Genomic DNA, 25,089 nt, shown 5'->3' with positions numbered 1-25,089 from the left:
TGATTTTAAAACTTTGAATTCCAAATTCCCTTCCCTCTTCCCTTCCCACCCACCCTCCCTAAGAAGTTGAGCAATTCAACCTAGGCCACACATGTATTATTATGTATAACCCTTGCACAATATTCATGTTGTGAAAGGCTAACTACATTTTGCTCCTTCCCAACCCATCCCGCTTTATTGAATTTTCTTCCTTGACCCTGTCCCCTTTCCAAAGTGTTTGTTTTGATTACCTCCACCCCCATCTGCCCTCCACTCCATCATCCCCCTGCCTTTTATTTTTTTTTTTTTATCTTCCTCCCTCTTCTTTCCTGTGGGGTAAGATACCCAACTGAGTATGTATGGTATTCCCCCTCAGGCCAAATCTGATGAGAGCAAGGTTCACTCATTCCCCCCTCACCTGCCCTCTCCCCTCCTCCCACAGAACTGCTTCCTCTTGCCACCTTTATGTGAGACAATCCACCCCATTCTATCTCTCCCTATCTCCCTCTCTCACTATGTTGCTCTCTCATCCCTTAATTTCATTTTATTCCTTTTAGCTATCTTCCCTTCATCCTCAACTCACCCTGTGTCTGCTCTCTTTCTTTTACATATATATATATATATACACACATACATACACATACATACATATACACATAGATACATGCATACATACACATTCACTTATATATATACATAAACATATATATATGCATATATATATATGCATATTCCCTTCAACTACCCTAATACTGAGGTCTCATGAATCATACTCATCATCTTTCCATGTAGGAATGTAAACAAAACAGTTCAACTTTAGTAAGTCCCTTGCCATTTCCGTTTCTTGATTACCTTTTCATGCTTCTCTTGATTCTTGTGTTTGAAAGTCAAATTTTCTATTCAGTTCTGGTCTTTTCACTGAGAAAGCTTGAAAGTCCTCCATTTTATTGAAAGTCCATATTTTGCCTTGGAACATGATACTCAGTTTTGCTGGGTAGGTGATTCTAGGTTTTAATCCTAGCTCCATTGACCTCCGGAATATCGCATTCCACGCCCTTCGATCTCTTAATGTAGAAGCTGCCAGGTCTTGGGTTATTCTGATTGGGTTTCCACAATATTCAAATTGTTTCTTTCTGGCTGCTTGCAGTATTTTCTCCTTGATCTGGGAGCTCTGGAATTTGGCAACAATATTCCTAGGAGATTTCTTTTTGGGATCTATTTGCGGAGGCGATCGATGGATTCTTTCAATTTCTATTTTGCCCTGTGGCTCTAGAATATCAGGGCAGTTCTCCTTGATAATTTCCTGAAAGATGGTATCTAGGCTCTTTTTTTGATCATGGCTTTCAGGTAGTCCAATAATTTTAAAATTATCTCTCCTGGATCTATTTTCCAGGTCAGTGGTTTTTCCAAGGAGATATTTCACATTGTCTTCCATTTTTTCATTCCTCTGGTTCCGTTTTATAATATCCTGATTTCTCATAAAGTCACTAGCTTCCACTTGCTCCAATCTAATTTTTAAAGTAGTATTTTCTTCAGTGGTCTTTTGGACCTCCTTTTCCATTTGGCTAATTCTGCCTTTCAAGGAATTCTTCTCCTCATTGGCTTTTTGGAGCTCTTTTGCCATTTGAGTTAGTCTATTTTGTAAGGTGTTGTTTTCTTCAGTGTATTTTTCAGTATTTTTTTGGGTCTCCTTTAGCAAGTCATTGACTTGTTTTTCATGGTTTTCTCGCATCCTTCTTATTTCTCTTCCCAATTTTTCCTCTACTTCTCTAACTTGCTTTTCCAAATCCTTTTTGAGTTCTTCTATGGTCTGGGGCCAGTTCATGTTTTTCTTGGAGGCTTTGGTTGTAGGCTCTATGACTTTGCTGTCTTCTTTAGGCTGTATGTTTTGGTCTTCTTTGTCACCAAAGAAAGAATCCAAAGTCTGAGACTGAATCTGGGCGCGTTTTCGCGTCCTGGCCATATTCCCAACCAACTAACTTGACCCTTGAGCTTTTCAGTGGGGTATGACTGCTTGTAGATTACAGAGTTCTATGTTCTACGTTTGGGGGGGAGGTGCCAGCTCTGTCAGAGCCGCACTCCTCCTTCCCCAAGGACCCCCAGTCCACACTGGGCTCAGATCTTCGGCAGGCTGTGCACCCCTGCTGTGATCCGCCACTTAATTCCCCCCACCAGGTGGGCCTGGAGCCGGAAGTAACAACAGCTGTAGCTGCCCCACCTCCGCTGTCCCCGGGGCTGGAAGCCGAACCGCGAACTCCTTCCACTCCCGCAGCTTTTCCCACTAACCTTCTCCGCAGTCTTTGGGGTTTGTGGGTCGATGGGTCTGGTAACTGCTCACGTATTCAGGGCGCTAGGGCCCCCTCCGCCCGGCTTCCGGTCTGGATCGTCCACGCCGCTCAGGCTGGGCTCTGCTCCACTCCGTTCCCAGCTCCCAGCTCCCAGCTCCCAGCTCCCAGCTCCCAGCTCCGTGTGGAATAGAGCTCACCCAGAGACCATCCGGGCTGTCCTGGGCTGGAGCCCTGCTTCCCTCTGCTGTTCTGTGGGTTCTGCCGTTCTAGAATTGGTTCAGAGCCATTTTTATAGGTTTTTGGAGGGACTCGGGTACGGAGCTCACTCTAGTCCGTGCTTCCCAGCCCATTTTTAAAGTTTTTGAGTTCCAAATTCTCTCCTTTCCTCCCATCTCGCCTTCCTTATTGAGAAGGCAAAAAAATTTATGTCGATTATACATGTGAGGTGATGCAAAACATATTTCCATATTAGTAGCCATGTTACCAAAAAACCCCAAACAAATTAAAACAGTACAAACAGAGAATGCTTCAATCTGCATTCAGAGTTCATCTGTTCTCTTCTGGAGGTGGATAGGATTTTTCATAATGGATCTTTCGAAATTGTCTTGGATCATTGTCTTGATCAGAGTAGCTAAGTCTTTCAAAGTTGATTATCCTTACAATATTGCTATTACCATGTACAATGTTCTGATTCTGCTGACTTTGGAATGACTCAATGGAGTCTTTCCAGGTTTTTCTGAAACTATCCCCCTAGTCATTGCTTTTTTAAAAAATATTTCTTCCAATTACACGTAAAAATGCTTAACATTCATTTTTTAAAATTTTGAGTTCTAAATTCTTTCCTCCACCACCACCCCCAACTTGAGAAGGCAGACAGTTTGATATAGGTAATGAATGTGAAGTCATGTAAAACATATTTCCATATTAGCCATGCTGTGAAAGAAAATGCAGATAAAAAAACTCCAAGAAAAAAAAAGTTTTTAAAAAGTATGCGTTGATGTACATTCAGACTATCAGTTCTTTCTCTGGAGGTGGATATCATTTTTCCTCATGAGTCCTTTGGAATTGTTTTAGATTATTGTATGGCTGAGAAAGGCTAATCATTCACAGTTGATCATTCTCACAATATTGCTATTCTCTTGGTTCAGCTTACTTCACTTTGCATCAGTTTATGTAAGTCTTTCCAGACTTTTCTGAAAGCATCCTGCTGAACATTTCTTTTTTTTTTTTTTATTAAATTAAGATTTTTTATTTTTAGTTTACAACACTCAATTCTGCATGATTTTGAGTTCCAGATTTTCTTTACCCCCCTCCTCCCCAAGATGGCATGGAATCTGATATTTCTTCTACATGTAACTTTGCATTAAACTTATTTACGTAATAGTCAAGTTGTAAAGAAGAATTATGACCAATGATATGAATCATGAGAAAGAAGAAACAAAACCAAAAAAACCAAGAACAAAAACAAAAGAAAAAAAAAGGAAAGCAGATAGTTTGCCTCAATCTGCATTCAGACTCCATAGCTCTTTCTCTGGATGTAGATAGCTCTCTCCATCATGAGTCCTTTGGAGTTGTCTTTAAACCTTGTATTGCTGAGAAGAGCCAAGTCTATCAAGGTTAGTCATCACAGAATCAATATATCTGTGGTTGTGTATAATGTTCTCTTGGTTCTGCTCTGCTCACTCAGCATTATATCATGTAGGTTTTTCCAGGTTATTATGAAGTCCATATCTTCCCCATTTCTTATAGCACAATAGTATTCCATTACATTCATATACCACAACTTGTTCAGTCATTCCCCAATTGATGGGCATCCCCTTGATTTCCAATTCTTTGCTACCACAAAAAGAGGCGCTATAAATATTTTTGTACATACAGGTGCTGAACATTTCTTATAGCACAATAGTATTCCATCACAATCATATACCACAATTTGTTCAGCCATTCCCCAATTGAAGGGCATCCCCCATTTCCAATTCTTTGCCACCATAAAAAGAGCTGCTGTAAATATTTTTGTACATATAGATCCTTTCCCCTTTTTAATGATCTCTTTGGGATACAGATCTAGTGGTGGTATTTCTGGGTCAAAGGGTATGCACAGTTTTGTAGCTCTTTAGGCATAGTTGCAAATTGTTCCCCAGAATGGCTGTACCAGGCCACTACTAGTGGCCTATTTTTTCCATATCCCCTCCAGCATTTGTAATTTTCCTTTTCTGTCATGTTATTCAATGTGACAGGTGTGAGGTGGTATCTCAGAGTTGTTTTAATTTACATTTCTCTAATCAGTAATGATTTAGAGCTTTTTTATGTGACTCTTGATAGCTTTGATTTCTTCTTCTGAAAAGAGACTGTTCATATTAGTTGATTATTTATTAACTAGGGAATGGCTCTTATTTTTGTAAATTTGGCTCAATTCCCTATATATTTGAGAAATGAGGTCTTTATCAGAAAAAACTTACTGATAATTTTTCCTCTAGTTTCCTGTTTTCCTTCTAATTTTGGTTGCATTAGTTTTGCTTGTGTAAAACTTTTTAAATTTTATGTAATCAAAATGACCTATTTTATTTCCTGTGATCTTCTCTATCTCTTGTTTGGCAATAAACTCTTCCTTTATCCACAGATTTGACAGGTCTATTTTTACATGTTTCCCTAGTTTACTGATGATACCACCCTTTATGTCTAACTCATTTTATCCATTTTGACTTTATCTTGGCATACAGTGTAAGATGTTGGTCTTTGCCTTATTTCTGCCAAACTACTTTCCAGTTTTCCCAGCATTTTTGGTCAAATGTTGAGTTCTTACCTTAAAAGATTACTATGGCCATTTATTACTATGAGATGTGTACCTAATCTATTCCACTGATCTGCCAGTCTATTTCTTATCCAGTACCAGATTATTTTGATAATTTTTTTAAATTTAAATTTATTTATTTAATATATTTGGTTTTCAGCATTGATTTTCACAACAGTTTGAATTACAAATTTTCTCCCCATTTCTACCCTCCCCCCCACTCCAAGATGGCTTATATTCTGGTTGCCCTGTTCCCCAGTCAGCCCTCCCCTCTATCACCCCCCTCCCCTCTCATCTCCTTTTCCCTTCCTTTCTTGTAGGGCAAGATAAATTTCTATGCCCCATCGCCTGTGTATCTTATTTTTTAGTTGCATGCAAAAACTTTTTTTGTTTTTGAACATCTGATTTTAAAACTTTGAGTTCCAAATTCTCTCCCCTCTTCCCTTCCCACCCACCCTCCCTAAGAAGTCGAGCAATTCAACCTAGGCCACACATGTATCATTATGTATAACCCTTCCACAATACTCATGTTGTGATAGGACTAACTACATTTTGCTCCTTCCCAACCCATCCCGCTTTATTGAATTTTCTCCCTTGACCCTGTCCCCTTTCCAAAGTGTTTGTTTTGATTACCTCCACCCCCATCTGCCCTCCACTCCATCTTCCCCCTCCCTGCTTTTTATTTTTTTTTTTATCTTCCTCCCTCTTCTTTCCTGTGGGGTAAGATACCCAACTGAGTATGTATGGTATTCCCCCTCAGGCCAAATCTGATGAGAGCAAGGTTCACTCATTCCCCCCTCACCTGCCCTCTCCCCTCCTCCCACAGAACTGCTTCCTCTTGCCACCTTTATGTGAGACAATCCACCCCATTCTATCTCTCCCTATCTCCCTCTCTCAGTATGTTGCTCTCTCATCCCTTAATTTTATTTTATTTCTTTTAGATATCTTCCCTTCATCTTCAACTCACCCTGTGTCTGCTCTCTCTCTTTTACATATATATACACACATATATATATATACACATATATATAAAAACACATATACATATATACACATACATACACATACATACATATACACATAGATATATACATACATACACATTCACTTATATATATACATGAACATATATATATACATATATGCATATTCCCTTCAACTACCCTAATACTGAGGTCTCATGAATCATACACATCATCTTTCCATGTAGGAATGTAAACAAAACAGTTCAACTTTAGTAAGTCCCTTGCAATTTCTGTTTCTTGATTACCTTTTCATGCTTCTCTTGATTCTTGTGTTTGAAAGTCAAATTTTCTATTCAGTTCTGGTCTTTTCACTGAGAAAGCTTGAAAGTCCTCTATTTTATTGAAAATCCATATTTTGCCTTGGAACATGATATTATTTTGATAATTTTGACTTGTTCAATCATTTTCAGTTATGTCCCACTCTTTATGGTGTTTTCTTGGCAAAGACACTAGAGTGGTTTGCCATTCTTTCTTCAGCTCATTTACATATGAGGAAACTGAGGAAAATAGGGTTAAGTGATTTGCCCAGGGTCACACAGCTAGTAAGTGTCTGAGGCCACATTTGAACTCAGGAAGATGAGTCTTCTGACTCCAAGCCTGGCACTCTATCTACTATGCCACTAATTATAACTTTGTAATATAGTTTGAAATCTGGTACTGCTAGGCTTCTTCCTTCACATTTTTTTTCATTGATTCCCTTGATATTCTTGACTTTTTGTTCTTCCAAATGAATTTTGTTACTTTTTTTTCTAGCTCTATAAAATAATTCTTCGATAGTTTGATTGGTATGATACTGAATAAGTAAATTAACTTAGGTAGGATTGTTATTTTTATTATATTGGCTTGGCCTACCCATGAGCAATTACAATTTCTCCAACTGTTTAAACCTATATTTATGTGAAAAGTGTTTTATAGTTGTGTTTATGTAATTCCTGAGTTTGTCTTGGCAGGTAGAATCCCAAGTATTTTACATTGCCCATAGTTATTTTAAATGGGATTTCTCTTTCTATCACTTGCTACTGGGTTTTGTCGGTAATACATAGAAATGCTGATGATTTATATGGGTTTATTTTATATCCTTCAGCTTTTCTGAAGTTGATATTTTTTTCAACTGTTTTTTAAATTGATTCTCTAGGGTTCTTGAAGTATAACATCACATCATCTGCAAAGAGTGATAGCTTTGTTTCCTTGTTGCCTATTTTTATTCCTTCGATTTCTTTTTCTTGTCTTATTGCTATAGCTAGCATTTTCAGTAAAATATTGAATAATATTGGTGATAATGTACATCCTTGCTTTACCCTTGATCTTATTGGGAAGGCTTCAACATTATCCAATTACAGATAACTCTTGCTCTTAGTTTTAGATAGCTACTATTTGTCATTTTGAAAAAGGCTCCATTGATTCCTACGTTTTCTAGTGGTTTTTAATAGGAATGGGCATTGTATTTTGTCAAAAGCTTTTTATGCATCTAATCATATAACTTTTGTTGTTTTTGTTATTGACATATTCAATTACATTGATATTTTCCCTAATATTGAATCAGCCATGCATTTCTGTTATAAATCCCACCTAGTCATAGTGTATGATCTTTGTGATATATTGCTATAGTCTCCTTGCTAGTATTTTATTTAAATTTTTTGCATTAATATTCGTTAAGGGAATTGGTCTATAGTTTTCTTTCTGTTTTTACTCTCCCTGGTTTAGGAATCAAAATCACATTTGTGTCATAAAAGGAATTTGGTAGGATTCCTTCTTTATCTATTTTTTTCAAATGGTTTATATAATATTGGGATTAATTTTTCCTTAAATGTTTGATAGAATTCACTTGTGAATCCATTTGATCCTGGGGATTTTTTCTTAGGGAGCTTACTGATGGCTTGTTCAATTTCTTTTTTCTAAGAGAGAGTTATTAAAGTATTTTATTTCTTCTTCTGTTAATCTGGGCAGTTACATTTTTGTAAATATTCATCCATTTCACTTAGATTGTCAGTTTTACTGGAACGTAATTGGGCAAAATAATCCCTAATGACTCTTGTAATTTCATCAAGGGTGGTGCATTAACCCTTTCCATTTTTGATACTAGTAATTTGATCTTCTTCTTCTTCTTATCAAATTAACAAATGGTTTGTTTGTTTTATTGGTTTTTTCATAAAACCAGCTCTTAGTTTTATTTATTAGTTAATTTTTTTTACTTTCAATTTTGTTAAACCTTCTTTGACTTTCTGGATCTCCATTTTGGTCTTTAATTGGGGATTTAAAATTTTTTCTTTTTCTAGTTATTAGTTATATGCTCAATTCATTGATTTACTCTTTCTCTCTTTTATTGATGTATGTTTTTACAGATATAAATTTTCCCCTAAGTACTGCTTTGGCTGTATCCCACAAATTTTGGAATGTTGCATAGACATAGATTCAAATCCCACCTTTAACAATTGCTAGCAATGTGTCTTGATTTCTTTATTTGTAATATAGGGATCACAGGGACATAATTTAGAGTTGGAAGTAACCTTAAAGTTCATCTAGTTCAACCTTCTCATCTCACAGATGAGGAAACTGAGGCTCAGGGAGGAGAAGCGACTCACTTGAAGTCAAACATATTAGTAAGTGACAGAGTGAGGATTTGAACCCAACTCTACAATTCCAAATCCAATATTCTTTCCACCATATTATGTTAATAATAATGTTTGTATTACGTATCTCAAGTGGTGGATTAGAAAAGTCCTTAGAGGGGTGTGTGAATGAGAGTTATTTCCACTATTCTCTCACTCTGTGAAGCCCCTGAGGAAACCTGATCCATGCTAGAACACCCTGAGAAGGCCTGAAAAATTAGTGCAAAGCACAGTTCTAAATACCAGTCAATTCTTTATCTAAACTTTGAGCACCATTGCTTATTGTCTTATCCTGTTGTTTAGCCCCTGGTCCAGCCCCTTGGTTTTGTTCTGGCCCCATTCCCAGGACTGCTCCCTCGTCTCCTTTCAATGGCACTGTTTTCTCTCTTTCCATTTGTTTCCCCACAAGGTGCACTGACACCGATGCCAGCTGTGCGCACTTTTGCTCTGACAGCTGGTATGGCGATTATATTTGATTTCCTGCTGCAGATATCAGCTTTTGTTGCCTTGCTCTCCCTGGACAGCAAAAGGCAAGAGGTAGGGAACTCTTGGAGATGGGGGTGGGAGTGACCTCTGGAAAGAGTTAAGGGGTGGCCTCATCTGTCATAGCAATAGAGAAAGGGAGGAAGGCCTCTGGGGGCAAGGGCAGGGTGTGATGGAAAGGGTGAGAATCAACCAATTGACAAACATTTTATTAAGCACTTACTAGATACCAGACACCACACCAGGCACTGGGGGATACGAAGACCAAAGTAAAATAAAATTCTTTACTCTGGGACCTTCCCTTCAGAAACTCAAGGAAATTCAATCCAATCCAACCACCTCTGTGCTAGGTGCTGGGTCTGCAAGACAGAACAGAGGTAGCATGACATAGCAGACTTGGAATTGGGTAGACCTGGATTGAAATCCCACCTTTGGCATTTGCTGGCTGTGCAAGCCTGGACAAGGCATTTAATCTCTCTGACCCTCAGCTTCCTTATCTATAAAATAAAGGGGTTGGGTTAGATGACTTACAAATTCTCTTTCCTCTCCATTCTAAAGCTATGATTCTTGTCCCCAAGGAACATACATTCTAAAGAGATGAGTAGATCTGTAATAATTTGAGTAAGGAGTGAACCCTAATAACTAAGGCATAGGAATAGGCTTCCTATAGGGAGTGACACATCAAGTGAGCTTTGAAGGAAGTGAGGGAGTCTAACTGGTAGAGGAGAAAAGGGAATGCATTTCAGGCACAGTGGTAGAAGGTGGAATGGTGAGTTCAGGGACTGGCAAGCTGGCCATCTAGGCTGGATTGTGTATTGAACCAATAGGGGTAATGCGTAACAAGCCTGGAAAGACAATCTGGAGCCCTTTTGTGAAGGGCTTTAAATGACAAATTGAGAAGTTTGTATTTTATCTTACAAGCAATTAGGAATCAATGAAGTTTCTTGAGAAAGGGGGTGGCATAGTCAGATTTCTTTTTTAGAAAGGTTATTTTGGCATCTGTATGAAGGGAGGATTGAAGAGGGGAGAGATAGGAAGTTGGGAGTCAATTGGGAGACTGTTGTAATAGACCAGCAGAGAAAGGATGAAGTCTTGAATTGGGGTGGAGGCTGTGTGGGTAGAGATAAGAGGACAGATGGGAGAGAGAATCTGTCAGACTCTCCAACCGACTGCATATGGGAGGTGGAGCTGTGAGGGAAAGGGAAGAATCAAGGATGACTCTGAGTTTTTGAACCTGGTTGATTTGGAAGAATGGGAAAGAAAAGGGAAAGTTCTGGACAGGGGTGGGTTTAAGGGGGGAAGACAATGAGTTCTATTTTTGGACATGTTAACTAAACTGAACTTGTTTCCCTGAAGATCTGTTGCTCCCCCTATGCTAATGAGTATCCTTCCCTAACCCTTCTAGGCCGGCCGCAAGGATGTTTGCTGCTGTGCTCGGCCCAGTAAATTGCCTTCCTCTCAGGAGGGTGAAGGTCTCCTACTTCACTTCTTCCGCAAGTTTTATGCCCCTTTCTTGCTGCATGGATTCACCCGGGTCATTGTGGTGAGCTCTAAGGGAAGGAACTGTGAGCAGCTGGTTTGGTGTAGACTCTAGTTCCCAAGGGACAGAGGGATGCTAGGTCTCAAGTGAGAGCAGAGATTGAGACCAGATTTTGGGAACTCCCTAGATCTGGCCCAATTGGGAATCCTAGAATCTCAGCTTAAAATGCAAGGAAAATACTTCTTTCTGGACATCTCTTTTGTCATATCTCTCTTCAGAAGAGGCTATACTTATGTCACCTTGGAGACTAGACCAGAGGGGATGTGCAAAAGGGCTGTGTTCATTTATTTTATGGCTTTATTAGCCTCCATTACGTACATTGTCCACTGAGACTCATAAGAATTTGTGGATAAAAGAGAGATCTTTGGACAATGCCTCAGTATAATCAGCAGCCTAAGTAGCTGTCCTTCCTTCACCCATAGTGTCTATTTTCGAGAACTGTTTTGCTTCTGTACTTAGCAGTTCAGAGGAGATATACTAGGATTTTTTAAAAATCTGCGGTAAAAGTAGTTCAAGGAGTGGAAGTTGGGTCTTGGGAGAGGGGCACTGTTGTGAGGGTACCCTGAAAGTATTGTTCTGCATAGTGGTATGGACCAGTGAAGGACAAAGGCATTGGCCCTGGGAAAAAAGTGTGCCTCACAGAGAGGCAGTATTCTCCTCCCATGTTGGCACCCTGTTGCAAAGCCCTTTTTGTCCCATGTTAGTTATTTCTCTGCTCAGAGAGGGTCACCATGGTCTCCATGATTATCAGAGTTAGAAAGTAAATTTTCCCCCCTCCTTCATGGAGGTGGCTTTAAGCTACTTCCTGAGGGAAATCCTTCCAGTGGCTGGGAGACCTTACCCCACTATTCTGGATGCTATGTCCAAGGGACTCCCAACAGCTTTTCTGTTGTCTCCAAGTAGAAGAGTTCTTGCCATCCTTACCAGCTGTTCTTCCCTTTAGTTTGGGCTCTTCATAGCCCTGTTTGGTGTGAGCCTCTATTACATGTGCTACATCGAGGTGGGGCTGGACCAGGAGTTGTCACTACCCAAGGTAAGATGGTTGTCCTGGCATTGCCTATACCACTCCTTCCTTCTAGATCCCCATTCAATGTCCTCTAGCCATTTAGTTTCCAAGGTGGAAGCATTGGTCCCATCCGGAGAAATGCATAAACAAGCAAAAGGAGGGTAGAAAGATGGGTCAAATTGTACCTTTCTCATAATAGACAATTGTGAGGCTTGTCTACAATACAACTATTATCTTCTCTCACCTGGATTACTGCAATAATCTCCTAACAGTTTTTCTGCATCTAGCCTCTTAACTTCTCCATTACATTCTCTGCACAGTTATCAAAATATCTTTCTTAAGGCATAGGATTGACCATGTTACTGCCTTATTGGCTCCCTACTGACTCCAGGTTTAAACATCATTTCATCTGTAATTCATCCTTTTAAAATGAATATTTTGTATTAGTTTTATAATGTATATAATTATTAGTATAGTAGTGCCATATATGACTTATAAATAAGAATACAAAATATAAATAAATACACATATTTATAATATATATAATGCAATATATTATATACATAGTGGGCACTGTGTTCAATATATATATTTTTTTTACTGACAGGACTATGCAATCAAAAAAGTTTGGAGACCAGTCTTATAGACCATTCTCCCTTTAATGCTTCTATTTCTAGAGAGAGTCTCTAGTATAGGGGTTCATAACTTTTGTGTCATGATTTCCTTTGGTGGTCTGGTGAAACTTATGGGCCCCTTCTCAGAATAATGCTTTTAAATATGTAAAATAAAATACATAGGCTTACAAAGGAAACCAATTATACTGAAATCTAGTTACCAAATATTAAAAAAACCCAAGTTAACAGACTCCAGGTTAAGAATCCCTGCTCTAGGAGATCTACCAACAAATGTTTTCTTTGCCCCAGGTTTCTACAAGATATTATGCTTGGGATATACAAAGGGATACAAGGTGTGGTCCTTGTCTTCAAGATGCTTATAACCCAATTGGGAAGACAAAGCATAAATGAAAAATTAACAAAGTCGAGTAACAACAACAAAGAATCAATCATAGGATTATTATATTGAAGACTGTAAGCGATTTTAGACTTTGAGAATTTATCTAGTCTAATTCCTTCATTTTACAGATAAAGAAATTGAAGCCCAGACAGCTAAAGTTCTTGAACCAGGGTCCTCTGATTGTGAATCTAGCACTCTCTACTGTAACATATTTCAATGTTAAAATGTGACTAGCTACAAGTAACGACACTAATTTTTGGATGTAGCTCTTGAAAGTGAGGAACTGAGGAGGTACAGTGGAAAATACACTGGATTTGGAGTCTGAAGACCTGGATTTTGATCCCAGCTTCTGTCATTTGTGGCCATGCACAAGACACTTCACTCTGGGCCTCAGTTTCCTCATCTGTAAGATGAAAGAGTTGGAGTAGATGACCTCAACAGTCACTTCCAAGTTTTAAACTAGGAAATCAGTTTCATGACTTTCTATCTTAAACATGACCATTGCCAAATGAATGGAGTAGATAGTATGATTCAGGAGAGGGAAAGATAGAAGACTACTATCACTGTAGTCTGAGAAAGCTTCATGGAAGACAAGTGGGAGGTATCCTAAGTTGGGGAATAGAATGTTTGAAGGTCAGTGAGTGGACTAGATTAGCTAGAGTAGAGCATTCATTTAGAAGATTAATGGGAGATCAAACTGAAGAGGCAGGTAGTTTAGGGCCTTGAATGCCAGGCTAAGGAGTTTAAATTTTGTCCTGTAGGTAATAGGGGAGCTACTAAAGGTTTTTGAGCAGGGGAGAAAAATGATAAAAACAGTATTTTAGGAATATTAATATGGCAGCAGTGAGCTAGTGGGGAAATACTAGAGGCAGTGTGGATCAGTTAGGAGTCTGATCTAAGGTGGTAAAAATAGGAACAGAAAGGAGAGAATGGATTCAAGATACATTGTGAAGGTAGAATAAGTGGGACTTAGGAACTGATTGACTATGACAGAGGGAGGAAGAAATAAAAGATGATCCCAAGATTTTAAACCTAGTTTACTGGTGATGCCATTAATGGAAATAGAGAAGTAAGGAAGGAAAGTAGGGTTTTGGGGAAAGACAAATTCAGGATTCAACTTGTTGAATTTGAAGTTACAGGAGGTGGATATGTCCAGAAGGTAGTTTGAAATGCAGGCCTGGAGCTACAGAAGAAAGTCAAACATAGAATGAAAACTGGGAGTTTTCTACTAATGGGAGTAGTGGGGAGAGATGGGATATTGGAGAGAAAAGAGGGAAAGGGAATACAGGGAAGAAGTATAGACAGAAAAGAGTAAAGGGTAAAGACTGAACCTTTGGGGACTGTCCATAGTTAGGGACCAAAATGGAGAAGACAAGACAGGAAAAGAGACAGAAAAAGAACAGATGGAGGAAAAGAATAAGGATTATACGGCATTATGGAAGACAAGAGGAGTGGTCAGAAATGTCTAAAATTGCTGAGAGATCAAGGAAGATGTGGACTGAGAAAAAGCCGCAGAATCTGACTATTAAGAAATCAATGGTAATCTTTGATTTAGTAGTTTCAGTGGAATGGTGGAAATGTGGAATCCCAGATTCAAGAGGATTAAGGAAAGAATTTTTGGTGAAGAAGTAGAGGCAATGAATGTAGCCCACTAATTCTAGAAGCTCTAGAAATGATTTTTTTTTTTAAAAAGGAGATTAAAAAGAGGATAGTAGACAGAGGTTAGATCTACAATCAAGGAAGTTTTTAATTTTTTCAATATAAGGAAAACCTAATTCATTTCAATTCCCCAAATGCCTATCAAGTAACTATTACATGTAAGGTGTTGGGGGGTGCAAAGACAAAAACAAAATAGCTGCTTCCTTCAAGGAGTTTACATTCTATTAGGCACCTGAGCATATAAAGGGAGGTAGCATGGTGTAGTTGAAAGAATAATAGATTTGTTGTTGGAGGACATCAGTTCAAATTCTGGCTTTGCTACTTACTACCTGTGTGACCTTGGCCAACTCAATCTTTCTGGCCCTCAGTGTTCTACTGTAAAATGAAGGGGAAGGACTAATTCTATGATCCTATGTTTGAAAGTGGAGGGCAATGAACTAGTGAAGAAAGACTGATCTTAGCTGTGAATCTGAGTGTGGCTGTGTGTGTGTGTGTACACAGGCTCACACGTGCACAATATGCTTATTTGAATGTCTGTATCAGAATGGGTGCATTTTTGTGTATGTGTGCAAATTTGGTTTGAAGAGATCTCTCCAAGATAGAGTCTGAGCTATGAAGGAATCACTAAGCCGAATTTGCACCCTTCCCAGGATTCATATCTTCTGAATTACTTCCTGTCCCTGAACCATTACCTTGAAGTTGGAGTGCCTGTTTACTTTGTGACCACTTCCGGCTATAACTTTTCGAGCTTGGATGGCATGAATGCTATCTGCTCTAGTTCGGGCTGTGATACTTATTCCCTTACCCAGAAGATCCAATATGCCACAGAGTTCCCTAAAGAGTGAGTATTCACAGCATCATCCCTTACTCCAGGCTTCCTCTTGACCCCAACTCCCCCTCCTACTTAGGTCTTTTATTTCAGACTACCTTGTCTGTATGCTTGACTGTTTAGACCTCATTTGGAATGTTGTGCTCAGTTCTAGGTAACATGGTTTAGGGAGGACATTGGTAACTGGAGAACATTTAGAACAGGGCAAGTGAGATGAAAGGCTATGCTGAATGAAGATCAGTTGAAAGAATTAGGGAAGATGCGTAGCCTTCAAGTACTCAAAGAGATGTCCTGTAGAAGGGGGATTAGACATTAATCAATCAATAAGCATTTATTAAGCAACTACACAAGGGGGTACAATGCCTTTGCTCTTTTTACACCCAGAGGGCAGAATTTAGAGCAACTGGTAGAAATTTCAAAGGGGCAAATTTAGGTGTGATGTTAGGGAAACTTCTTAACAGAGCTGTCCCAGAGTAAAAAAGGCTGCCTCAGGTAGTAATGACTTCTGCATTGGATCAGAGTCTCAATGACCACTTATCAAGTATGATAGAGTGGGGACATTTTTTCAGGTATGGATAGGATTCAATTACCCCCAAAATTCCTTCTACTTCAGAAATTCTGTGAGTTAGGTCCTCTTCTTCATATCTCCATTTCCTCTGCTCTAGGAGGAAGGGATTGCCTCTGTGCTCTGATTGGAAGAGAACTCAAAGGCCTCTTTGTTCTACTATACCCACCCACCTTTACTCTCTAGCTTGTCATGGTTCTTGGAATTCCCTCATGACTCACTCATTTGGGTTAAGATATAATAGTCCTGTTAAACTTTAAATTTTACTGTAGAGGGATAACATAGCGAACCAGTATAAGTCATTAATTCCTTTGCTTAGAATAATTAGCCAGGCATTAAGCAATGTCCTGATGTAATTGGAAATCCATATTGATGGGTAAAGGGTTAGGTCCACAACATGGAATATAGGAAGGCAGGCTTGGGTGGGTCACCAAAAGTGGGAAGGGAGGGGGAGATAGCATGAAGACATTAGATATCTGGAGAATATAGGGTGCCAAAATATATGGGGAAACAGTACAGAGAAACTTTACCTGGTTTACAGGCAAGAATATGCTGGAGCCAACTCCAACTAGTTCCTAAGAGCCAATTGTGAAACTTTCACTGTGGGCATTTACACCTTGGAAATTGGCAACTGCTACAAATCAGGGCTTTATTTACTGTTTTGTTGATTGTCTAAACTTAAAGTGATGGAGAAAATGTTAATAATGCAGATTGAACTTGAGTGTATTGTATGTACATTTTTTTTTCTCCTGGAGAAAAGGTTGTTAAATATTTACCAGCACACCACTTTTTGCTAGCTCACTCTCCTCTTTTCCTCTTTTGCTCTCATTTGCTCCTAAGGTCTTATCTGGCTATCCCAGCTTCCTCCTGGGTGGATGACTTCATTGACTGGCTGTCACCCATCTCTGATTGCTGTCGTCTTTACAGAGATGACTCCTTTTGTCCTTCTACTGAAGGTGAGTCCTACTGTTTTGGGGGAGATCTAGGAGATGTTGTTTATCTCCTTCAAGGGATTAAATTAATTCATTCAACAAACATTTATTAAATACCAGCTATGTGGCAGGCACTGTGCTAGACCATGGGGGTAAAAAGCCAAAATCCTCAAAGAGATTACACTCTAATTCTAGGGAAAGAACATGTAAATATACACAAAAAATTATATACAAAACATAAAGTAGATTCAAAGTAATTTGGAGGGCATTTGCATTTGGGGGAATCTAGATAGGCTTTCTATAAGAGGTGTCATTTGGATTGAGCTTTTTGGCCTTCAAATTCATTCTTTATTTACTAGAATTTTTTTTTAAATTGAGTTTCAAATTCTCTCCCTCCCTCACCCATTGAGAAAGCAAGGAAAATGATACTCATTATACATGTGAAATCATGAAAAACATATTTGCATATTATCCATGTATCAAAAAAAAAGCATAAAAAAAGTGAAATTGCACTCAGAGTTTATTAGTTCTCTGGAGGTAGAGAGTATTTTTCAACATAGGTCCTTCAGAATTATCTTGGATCATTGTCTTGATCAGAGTAACTAGGTCTTCTTGATCATAATTACAATATTGCTGTTACTGTATACAATGTTCTTCTGGTTCCGCTCACTTCATTTTGCATCAGCTCCTATGGGTCTTCTCAGGTTGTTCTGAAACCATCCTATCTGTCATTTTTTGTTCTTTGAGATGATTTTATTTGAAGGATAATAGCCCATACTTGCCTACTCTTTTTGTTCTTTTTTTTTGGGTAACTTTGTTGCTAGTTCTGTCTCCTTTAGGCTTAAGTACCCTGCACTTTCTGGTGACTGTCTAAGCATGTAGCGTTCTTGGAATTCCTGCCAGCTCACTAAAAGAACTGACCTCTGGAATGGGACTCTTTGGGGCAGGCACAGCTCTACATCCAATTTCAGCACGAAGAAGCTATGGAAAATGAGACCTTCACCCCTTACCCCAAGATTTTGAGCCCCAATCGTTCGAGGGGGTTGGGGATGATGATAGTGTTCTGTGTACTTATTTTGTGCTATATTGTTCTGGGTGCTGGCAGCCTCCTGGGTGCTGGCTGTGGGGGGGATCTTACGCCCCCACAGAAGCTGCTAGCCAGGTTGTTAAAACACCCTTTGGGCATAGTTCCAAATTGTTCTCCAAAATGGTTAGGCTAGTTCACAACTCTACCAACAGTGCATTAGTGTCCCAATTTTTCCACATCTTCTCCAGCATTTGTCACTTTCCCTTTCTGTCATATTAGCCAACCTGATAGTTGTGAGGTGGTACTTCAGAGTTGTTTTTAATTTGTATTTCTCTAATCAGTAGTGATTTAGAGCACTTTTTCATATGACTGTGGATAGCTTTGACTTCTTCTTTTGAAAACTGCCTGTTCATATCCTTTGACTATTGACTATATTTGACTATTAACTATCAATTGTGCAATGGCTCATTTTTTTATAAGTCTAGCTCAGTTCTCTATATATTTGAGAAATAAGGCTTTTAGCAGAGAAACTCATGATAAAATTTTTTCCTCAGTTTCTTGCTTTTCTTCTAATTTTGGCTGCATTGGTTTTGTTTGTGGTAAACCTTTTAAATTTCATGTAATCGAAATTATCCCATTATACTTTCTATGATCCTCTCTGTCCCTTGTTTGGTAATAGACTCTTCCCTTATTCATAGATTTTACAGGTATATTTTTTCATGTTCTCCTAATTTGCTGATGATATTACCTTTTATGTCTAAATCCTTTAACCATTTTAACCTTATCTTGATATACAGTGGTCTCTGCCTACTTTCTGCCAAACTGCTTTCCAGCTTTCCCAGCAATTTTGGTCAAATGTTGAGTTCTTACCTCAAAAGCTTGGATCTTTGGGTTTATCAAACTCTAGATTACTGTGGTCATTTACTACTGTGGATGTGTACTTAATTTATTCCACTGATCCACCAGTCTGTTTCTTAGCCAGTACCAGATTGTTTTGATGATTACCACTTTATAATATAGTTTGAATTCTGGTACTGCTAGGTTGCCTTCCTTCACATTTTTTTTTCATTGACTGCATTGATATTGTTCACCTTTTGTTCTTCCAGATGAATTTTGTTATTATTTTTTCTAGATCTACAAAATAATTATTTGGTAGTTTGGTATGGCATTGAATAAGTAAATTTAATTTAGGTAAAGTTCTCATTTTTATTATACTGGCTCAACCTATGCATGAGCAATTAATATTTCTCTAGTTATTTAGATCTGTCTTCATTTGTGTGAAAAATGTTTTGTAATTGTTTTCATATAGTTCCTGGTTTTGTCTTAACAGGTAGACTCCCAAGTATTTTTTGTTGCTGTAGTTATTTTAAATGGAATTTCTCTTTCTATCTCTTTCTACTGGGTTTTGTTGGTAATATATAGAAATGTTGGTGATTTATGTAGTTGAAGGCAGCTTGGATTGCTATGTGGACAAAGTAAAGAGGAAATACATTGTAGCCATAGGGAGCAGCCTATTCAAAAGCATGAAGAGACAAGATGGAATGCTGAATATGAGAAACACAAATAAGTTAGCTTGGCTCAAATGTAGAGTGTGTGAAGGGGAGTTAGGCTGAAGCTGTATGATGAAGGCTTTTAAACACCAAACAGAAGAGTTTGTATTTCATCCTCAAGGCAAGAGGGAACCACTGGAATTTCTTGAGCAAAGGAGTAATATGATCAGATCCCTGCTTTAGGAATATCAATTTGGCAATTTCATGGAGGATGGAATGGAAAGAAGAGATTTGAGTCAGGGAGACTAATCAGTAGGCTATTGCAAGGGGGTGATGATGAATTGGGGTTGTAGCCAATAAGAGGTAAATAAGACTTGGCAATTGATTTGATGGGGTGATGTGCTGAAGAGGGAAGAGTTGAGGATGACTTTGAGGCTGTGATACTGGGTGATTGGAAGGATTGTGGTATCCTCAATAGGAATAAAGAAGTTAGGATAAGGGGAGGGTTTTTTGGGGGGGAGGAGGCAAAATAATAATTTTGGACATGTTGAGTTTGAGATGCCTAACAGACATCCAATTGGGGATTTCTTATAGCAGCAGATAATGTAGAGCTGAGGTTAATGAGAGAGACTGGGCTGGCTATAGAGATCTGGGAGTTATCTGCATAGAGGTAAAGAGAGGAGAAGAGGGCCCATGACAGAATGCTGGGGTACATTCATGCATAGGAGGTGTAAAATGGATGATGGTCCAGTTAATAAGACTGAGGAATGATGAGATGGGGAGGAGGAGGAGGACCAGCAGAGAGCAGAGGAGGGCAACCAGGAGAGTGAAGGGCCTGGACATCACGACATATGAGAATTGTTGAAGGATTTGGGCATATTTAACCTGGCAAAGAGAAGATGGAAGGAAAGGAGAAGGGAACTTGCTAGTTCTGTCCTAATATTTGAAGGGCTGTTATGTTGCTCCAGAGGGCAGAATCAGGAGTGGGGTATGAAAGCTATAAAGAGGTGAATTTAATCTTGTTGTCAGGAAATAGCAACTAGAACTATCTAAAAGGGTAATGGTCTGCCCCTATGGGTGGAGGTAGCTTCCCTATCCCTCCAGGTCTTTAAACAGTCTGTAAGACTACTTATAAGGTATGTTATAATGGGGCTTCTTTTTGGTTATGGGTTGGACCAGATGGATGCTAAAGTCCCTTCTAATTCTCAAATAACACCTCTGTGATTCTGATTCTATGAGGGAAGGGGACAGTAATTTGTCAATATTTGATGCAGCAAAGAGGTTAGGAAGGATAAGGATTAAGAAAAGTCCTATCTCCCCACAGGTACCTTTACCTGCTTACGGAGGTGTGTAAGCGCTGCTAGCACTACTCGGCCCACAGAGGAGCAGTTCTACAAGTACCTGCCTTGGTTTTTGGAAGACAAAGCCAATACCAAGTGCCCGAAGGGGTATGGCTTTAGCAGTGGGTTTGGGGCTGGAGGTGGGCCTGGGAACCTGAGTCTGGGAGAAGGTGTAAGCTGGGCTGGAGCACTGGGGGTGAGGTCAGCTGATAGGGGAGAGGTGGGGCATTGATTGATATTCAAAGTGTAGTCAGTCCCAGGGCTGGAATCAGTGGGGAGGAGTTCTTCTTGGCAATTCTCAAGGTGGTGTTCTCTCTACAGGGGCCTGGGAGCTTATGATGGTTCTGTGAACATTAGTGCAGATGGTGAGATAGTAGGTAAGAGTTTTGGGGAATCTCTGAAACAAAGCTGCTACAGATGGGAACTGGTCCTCAAGGTGACTGGAAGTCACAGGGTAATGGGAACTTTGAGTCTCAAACACTATTATAGTTATACCTTCCACATCACAGTGGTTAGGGTCACAGCACTCCTGAAAGCTGGAAAATCTGTGTATCATTTTTTTGGCTCTCCCTTCGTGCCAGAGAAGAAGTCTGAATTATTACGGTATTAAAAGATAAAATATGTTGATATAATGCAAGAATATATATATATTTTATGCATTTCTGAGTTTCTAAACATTTTCTGCATCATCTATTGGTCCTTGCATGTCATTTGCAGCTTCTGCAAAACTCCCCAAACATTCCCACTTAATTTCCTATGCCGACCCCTGATATATCAAAACTGCGATGGGTAAAGTTACGATGTTGGAAGGGATAACTGTAGTGTGATTAACATAACTCCCTTAGCTCCCTTTGCTTCTTATGTATTTTTATCCTAGATCTTAAACTGGAAGGCAACTCAGAGGTCATCTAGTCCAGTCCCAACATTTTACCGATAAGGACATTAAGGCCCAGAGAGGTCGGTGACTTTCCTGAGGTCACATGTCCTATAAGTGGTGGAGCTGCACTGTGGCTCTGAATTCTGATCTTTGTTGTACCACATCACCATGCATCCTATTCTTGCTTCTCCATGTCCCTAGGGAATTTGTTTGCAACTGTTCACTGCCCTTCCTTTCCCACATTGATTCTATTCCTCAGGCTTGCTATTTCAGCCTTCACAACTCCTCCATGACTTGCCTTTTCTTCTCTCTTTTCACAATCAAATTCCTTACCAAGGTCTACTTGGACTCCTATTATAGAAGCATAAACATTTGTTAGAGTTAGTGGGGCCTTTAGAATCTCTAGAGTCCATCTCCACCCACTTTTTCAGTTCAGAAATTGGAGACTTAGAGTGCAAAGTAGTTTTTTTTGGTGTAGTGTCAAGGTGCTGGATTGAGAGCCAGAGGACCTGGTTTCAAATCCTAGCTCTGCCCCTTACTACTTGTGTGATCTTAGGCAAATCACTTCCCCTGTTAGGGCCTTAGGTTCCATACCTGTCAAATTAAAGGGGTTGGACCTCTAAGGTCCCTTCCAGATCTAAATCTATGCAGCTGTGAGTAGAATCAGTCAGTAGTCAACAAATATTTATTAAGTGCCTGTTATGTACCCGACACTGTGCTAAGTGTTGAGGACACAAAAAGAGGCAAAAGCCAATCCCTGTTCTCAAGGAGCCTGAAGATAGATAGAGTACTCGTCTCAGAGACAGGAAAACCTGAGTTTAAATTTTGCCCCAGACACTTCAATCAATTAATCGATCAATATTTATCAAGTGCCTACCAAGTGCCAGGCACTGTGCTGAATGCTGGAGATATGAAAAGGGACAAAAGACAGTCCCTGCCCTCAAAGAACTTACTGTCTAATACACTTACTAAATATGTGACCCTGGGTGTGTCATTGAACCTCTCTCAGCCTCAGTTTCTTCACCTATAAAATGGGGAGAATAGCCTCTACCTCATAGGGTTGTTGTGAGGATCAAATGATATAATGTGTACAAAGAATTTTACAATCCTTAAAGCTCTATAAACGCCAGCTATTATTATTTTGATCCTTCCCTTTAAGCAGTCCTTACGGTCCTTTCTGCCCTTACCTGCTTCCTACTAAAAAAACCTTCCTGGTGCCTTTCTGGGGGCCAATTTCTTATGTTATATATAGTATTTTGTGAAGTTTCCCATGTTCCCTCTTTCCCTTCCCTTCCCTTTCTTTCAGGTTGAGCCCTTTCCTTATGCTCCCTTCTTTCCAGTCTTCTCATAAGCCTTTTATTCTTCATTTAGCCTGTCCCCTGCCCTTGGAATAACCTTCCTCTCCTTAAGGGTTAAACAACTGTTCTTCCCTTATCTAGAAAACTTCCACCAAAGTTCTTTCCTCTAGGGAGTTCTCAGCTGCCCTCCCATCTTTATTGCCAGGAATCAATGATATTTTAAACACTTACCTGGGGAATAACATAGATTTATGGAATGTTAGAACGGGAGGATCTTTGAGACCTTTCAGAAAAACCTCATTTTATTAATGAGGAAACTGATTCCCAGAGAGAATTGAAGGGATCCACCCAAGGTCACACCTACAAGCAAAGCTGGTACTAGACCCCAGATCTCTTGGCTTCTAGTTTAATTCTCTTTCCACAACGTTAACTTTTGCTCACTTGGGTCATCACTTTAGAGTTAATGGAGTCAGAGAATCTGTGTTCCAATCTTCTCTCTGCCATTTGCCACCAATGTGACATTAGCTAAATTCCTTAACCTCCTTAGTCCTTCATCTGTAAAATGAAGCGGTTGGACCATATGACCTCTAAGGTCCCTTCAGTTGTAAATCTATGATCCCATGAATATAAACTCCCAGAAGGTAGTTAAAACTATTTCTTCACTGTTCTGTATAATGTTTAGTCTATTTTGAATGCTTAATAAATACTGATCTATAAAATACTTATGTCTTTCTTCCATCCTGTTCATCCCTTGCCCTCGGATCTGACTTCTGTCTAGCTACCCGGTTTATGGCTTACCAAATGCCCCTCAAGAATTCTCACGAATATACAGAAGCTCTACGGGCTGCCCGGGAGCTGGCAAAAAACATCACAGATGGCTTGCGGAAAGTTCCAGGGACTGATCCTAACTTTGAAGTCTTCCCCTACACGTGAGAGCCAGGGTGTGGGCAGTGGACAAAGACGGGGTGTGGCCAATATTTTTAGTAAAGGAACCACCTAATCAGTGCTGTTGGCTGATACACCATATAGTCCAATGGAGAAAAGGGTGGGGAACTGGGGTAGGGATTACAGATGCCAGAAAGGCAAAGAAGTGTAGCACAGAGAGCTGGACTTGGAGTAAGTAAGATCCTAGATACCAACCGTGTGACCCAGGGAAAATCATTTAGTCACCCTTACCTTCAGTTTCCTCATTTGGAAAATGGGGATAATAGTCATACCTGCCTCGTAGGGTTTGTGGGAGGATTGAATGACATAATCTATGTGAAGTGCTTTGTTATACTGTTGTTCAGTTGTTTTTCAGTTGTATCCAACCCTTTGTGACCCCATTTGAGCTTCTCTTGGCAAAGACGCTGGACTGATTTGCCATGTCCTTCTCCAGTTCATTTTATAGATGAGAAAGCTGAGGCAAACAGGATGAAGTGACTTGCCCAGGGTGACACAACTACTAAATGTCTGAGGCTTTGAACTCAGGAAGATGAATCTTTCTGACTCCAGGCACTGCACCATCTAGTTACCCCAAAAGTGCTTTGTAAACCTTAAAAAAGTGCTATATAAATGTCAGCTGTTATAGAAGAAAGAGGATTGAGAGGATATAGAGGTATTTAGGGTGTTAGGAGGAAGATAGTGGGGGTAAGGAGGTGAAGGAAAGCTACTTCTGGCTCTTCCACCCTCAAGGCCCTGGAGAGAAGGTGGAGTTTTGAAAGGATAAACACTAGCCTCAATTGACATTTCTTCCCTCTGTGGCAGAATCACCTACGTGTATTATGAACAGTACCTGACCATCGTCTCAGAGGGGCTATTCATTCTGTTTCTCTGCCTCATACCCACATTTGCTGTCTGCTACTTCCTGCTCGGGATGGACCTCCGCTCTGGCTTACTCAATCTCTTCTCCATTATCATGATCCTTGTGGATACTGCAGGCTTCATGGCATTGTGGGGCATCAGCTACAATGCTGTGTCCCTCATCAATCTGGTCACGGTAATGCTCTGAACAAGGAGTTGTTGGGGGCGGGGATTTACAGTTTCTACAAGGGGAAGTGAGGGAATTGAGCATCTTGGCTTTCTTCAAATCTCTCATGGTTTCTTTGTTCCTTTTAAGATGTGATTTTGCCTTTGTCTTGCCATTTTCTTTTTTTAGGTCATATTATTTTATTATATTGACATAGCTCAAACGTGAACAATTAATATATCTCCAGTTATTTAAGATCTGCCTATTTTTGTAAAGACTGTTGTATTCATGTAGGTCCTGTATTTCTTGGTAGTCTATTGCAATAGTCAAGGAAGACGTTAATGAGATTAGATGGACACTAGTGCAGTTGAGAGCAGAATGGGAAAGGA

The 25,089-nt window shown here is 39.6% G+C and overlaps 1 protein-coding gene across 1 annotated transcript in view; it reads left to right on the top strand.

Moving 5' to 3' along the window:
* Positions 1 to 25,089, top strand: part of NPC1L1 (NPC1 like intracellular cholesterol transporter 1) — a 43,526-nt gene that overhangs the window by 9,971 nt on the left and 8,466 nt on the right. The window contains exons 8-16 of the mRNA XM_036749038.1: positions 9,102 to 9,229; positions 10,581 to 10,718; positions 11,659 to 11,748; positions 15,045 to 15,235; positions 16,629 to 16,744; positions 20,562 to 20,685; positions 20,899 to 20,954; positions 23,531 to 23,681; positions 24,499 to 24,730. Of these exons, the coding sequence (XP_036604933.1) occupies positions 9,102 to 9,229; positions 10,581 to 10,718; positions 11,659 to 11,748; positions 15,045 to 15,235; positions 16,629 to 16,744; positions 20,562 to 20,685; positions 20,899 to 20,954; positions 23,531 to 23,681; positions 24,499 to 24,730 (1,226 nt within the window). The remainder of the gene's footprint in view (positions 1 to 9,101; positions 9,230 to 10,580; positions 10,719 to 11,658; positions 11,749 to 15,044; positions 15,236 to 16,628; positions 16,745 to 20,561; positions 20,686 to 20,898; positions 20,955 to 23,530; positions 23,682 to 24,498; positions 24,731 to 25,089) is intronic.

This window comes from Trichosurus vulpecula, chromosome 3 (assembly GCF_011100635.1).
Source record: "Trichosurus vulpecula isolate mTriVul1 chromosome 3, mTriVul1.pri, whole genome shotgun sequence".
Classification (NCBI taxonomy): Eukaryota; Metazoa; Chordata; class Mammalia; order Diprotodontia; family Phalangeridae; genus Trichosurus; species Trichosurus vulpecula.
The sequence above is the reverse complement of the archived record's forward strand: the minus strand, read 5'-3'. Positions and strand labels throughout refer to the sequence as shown.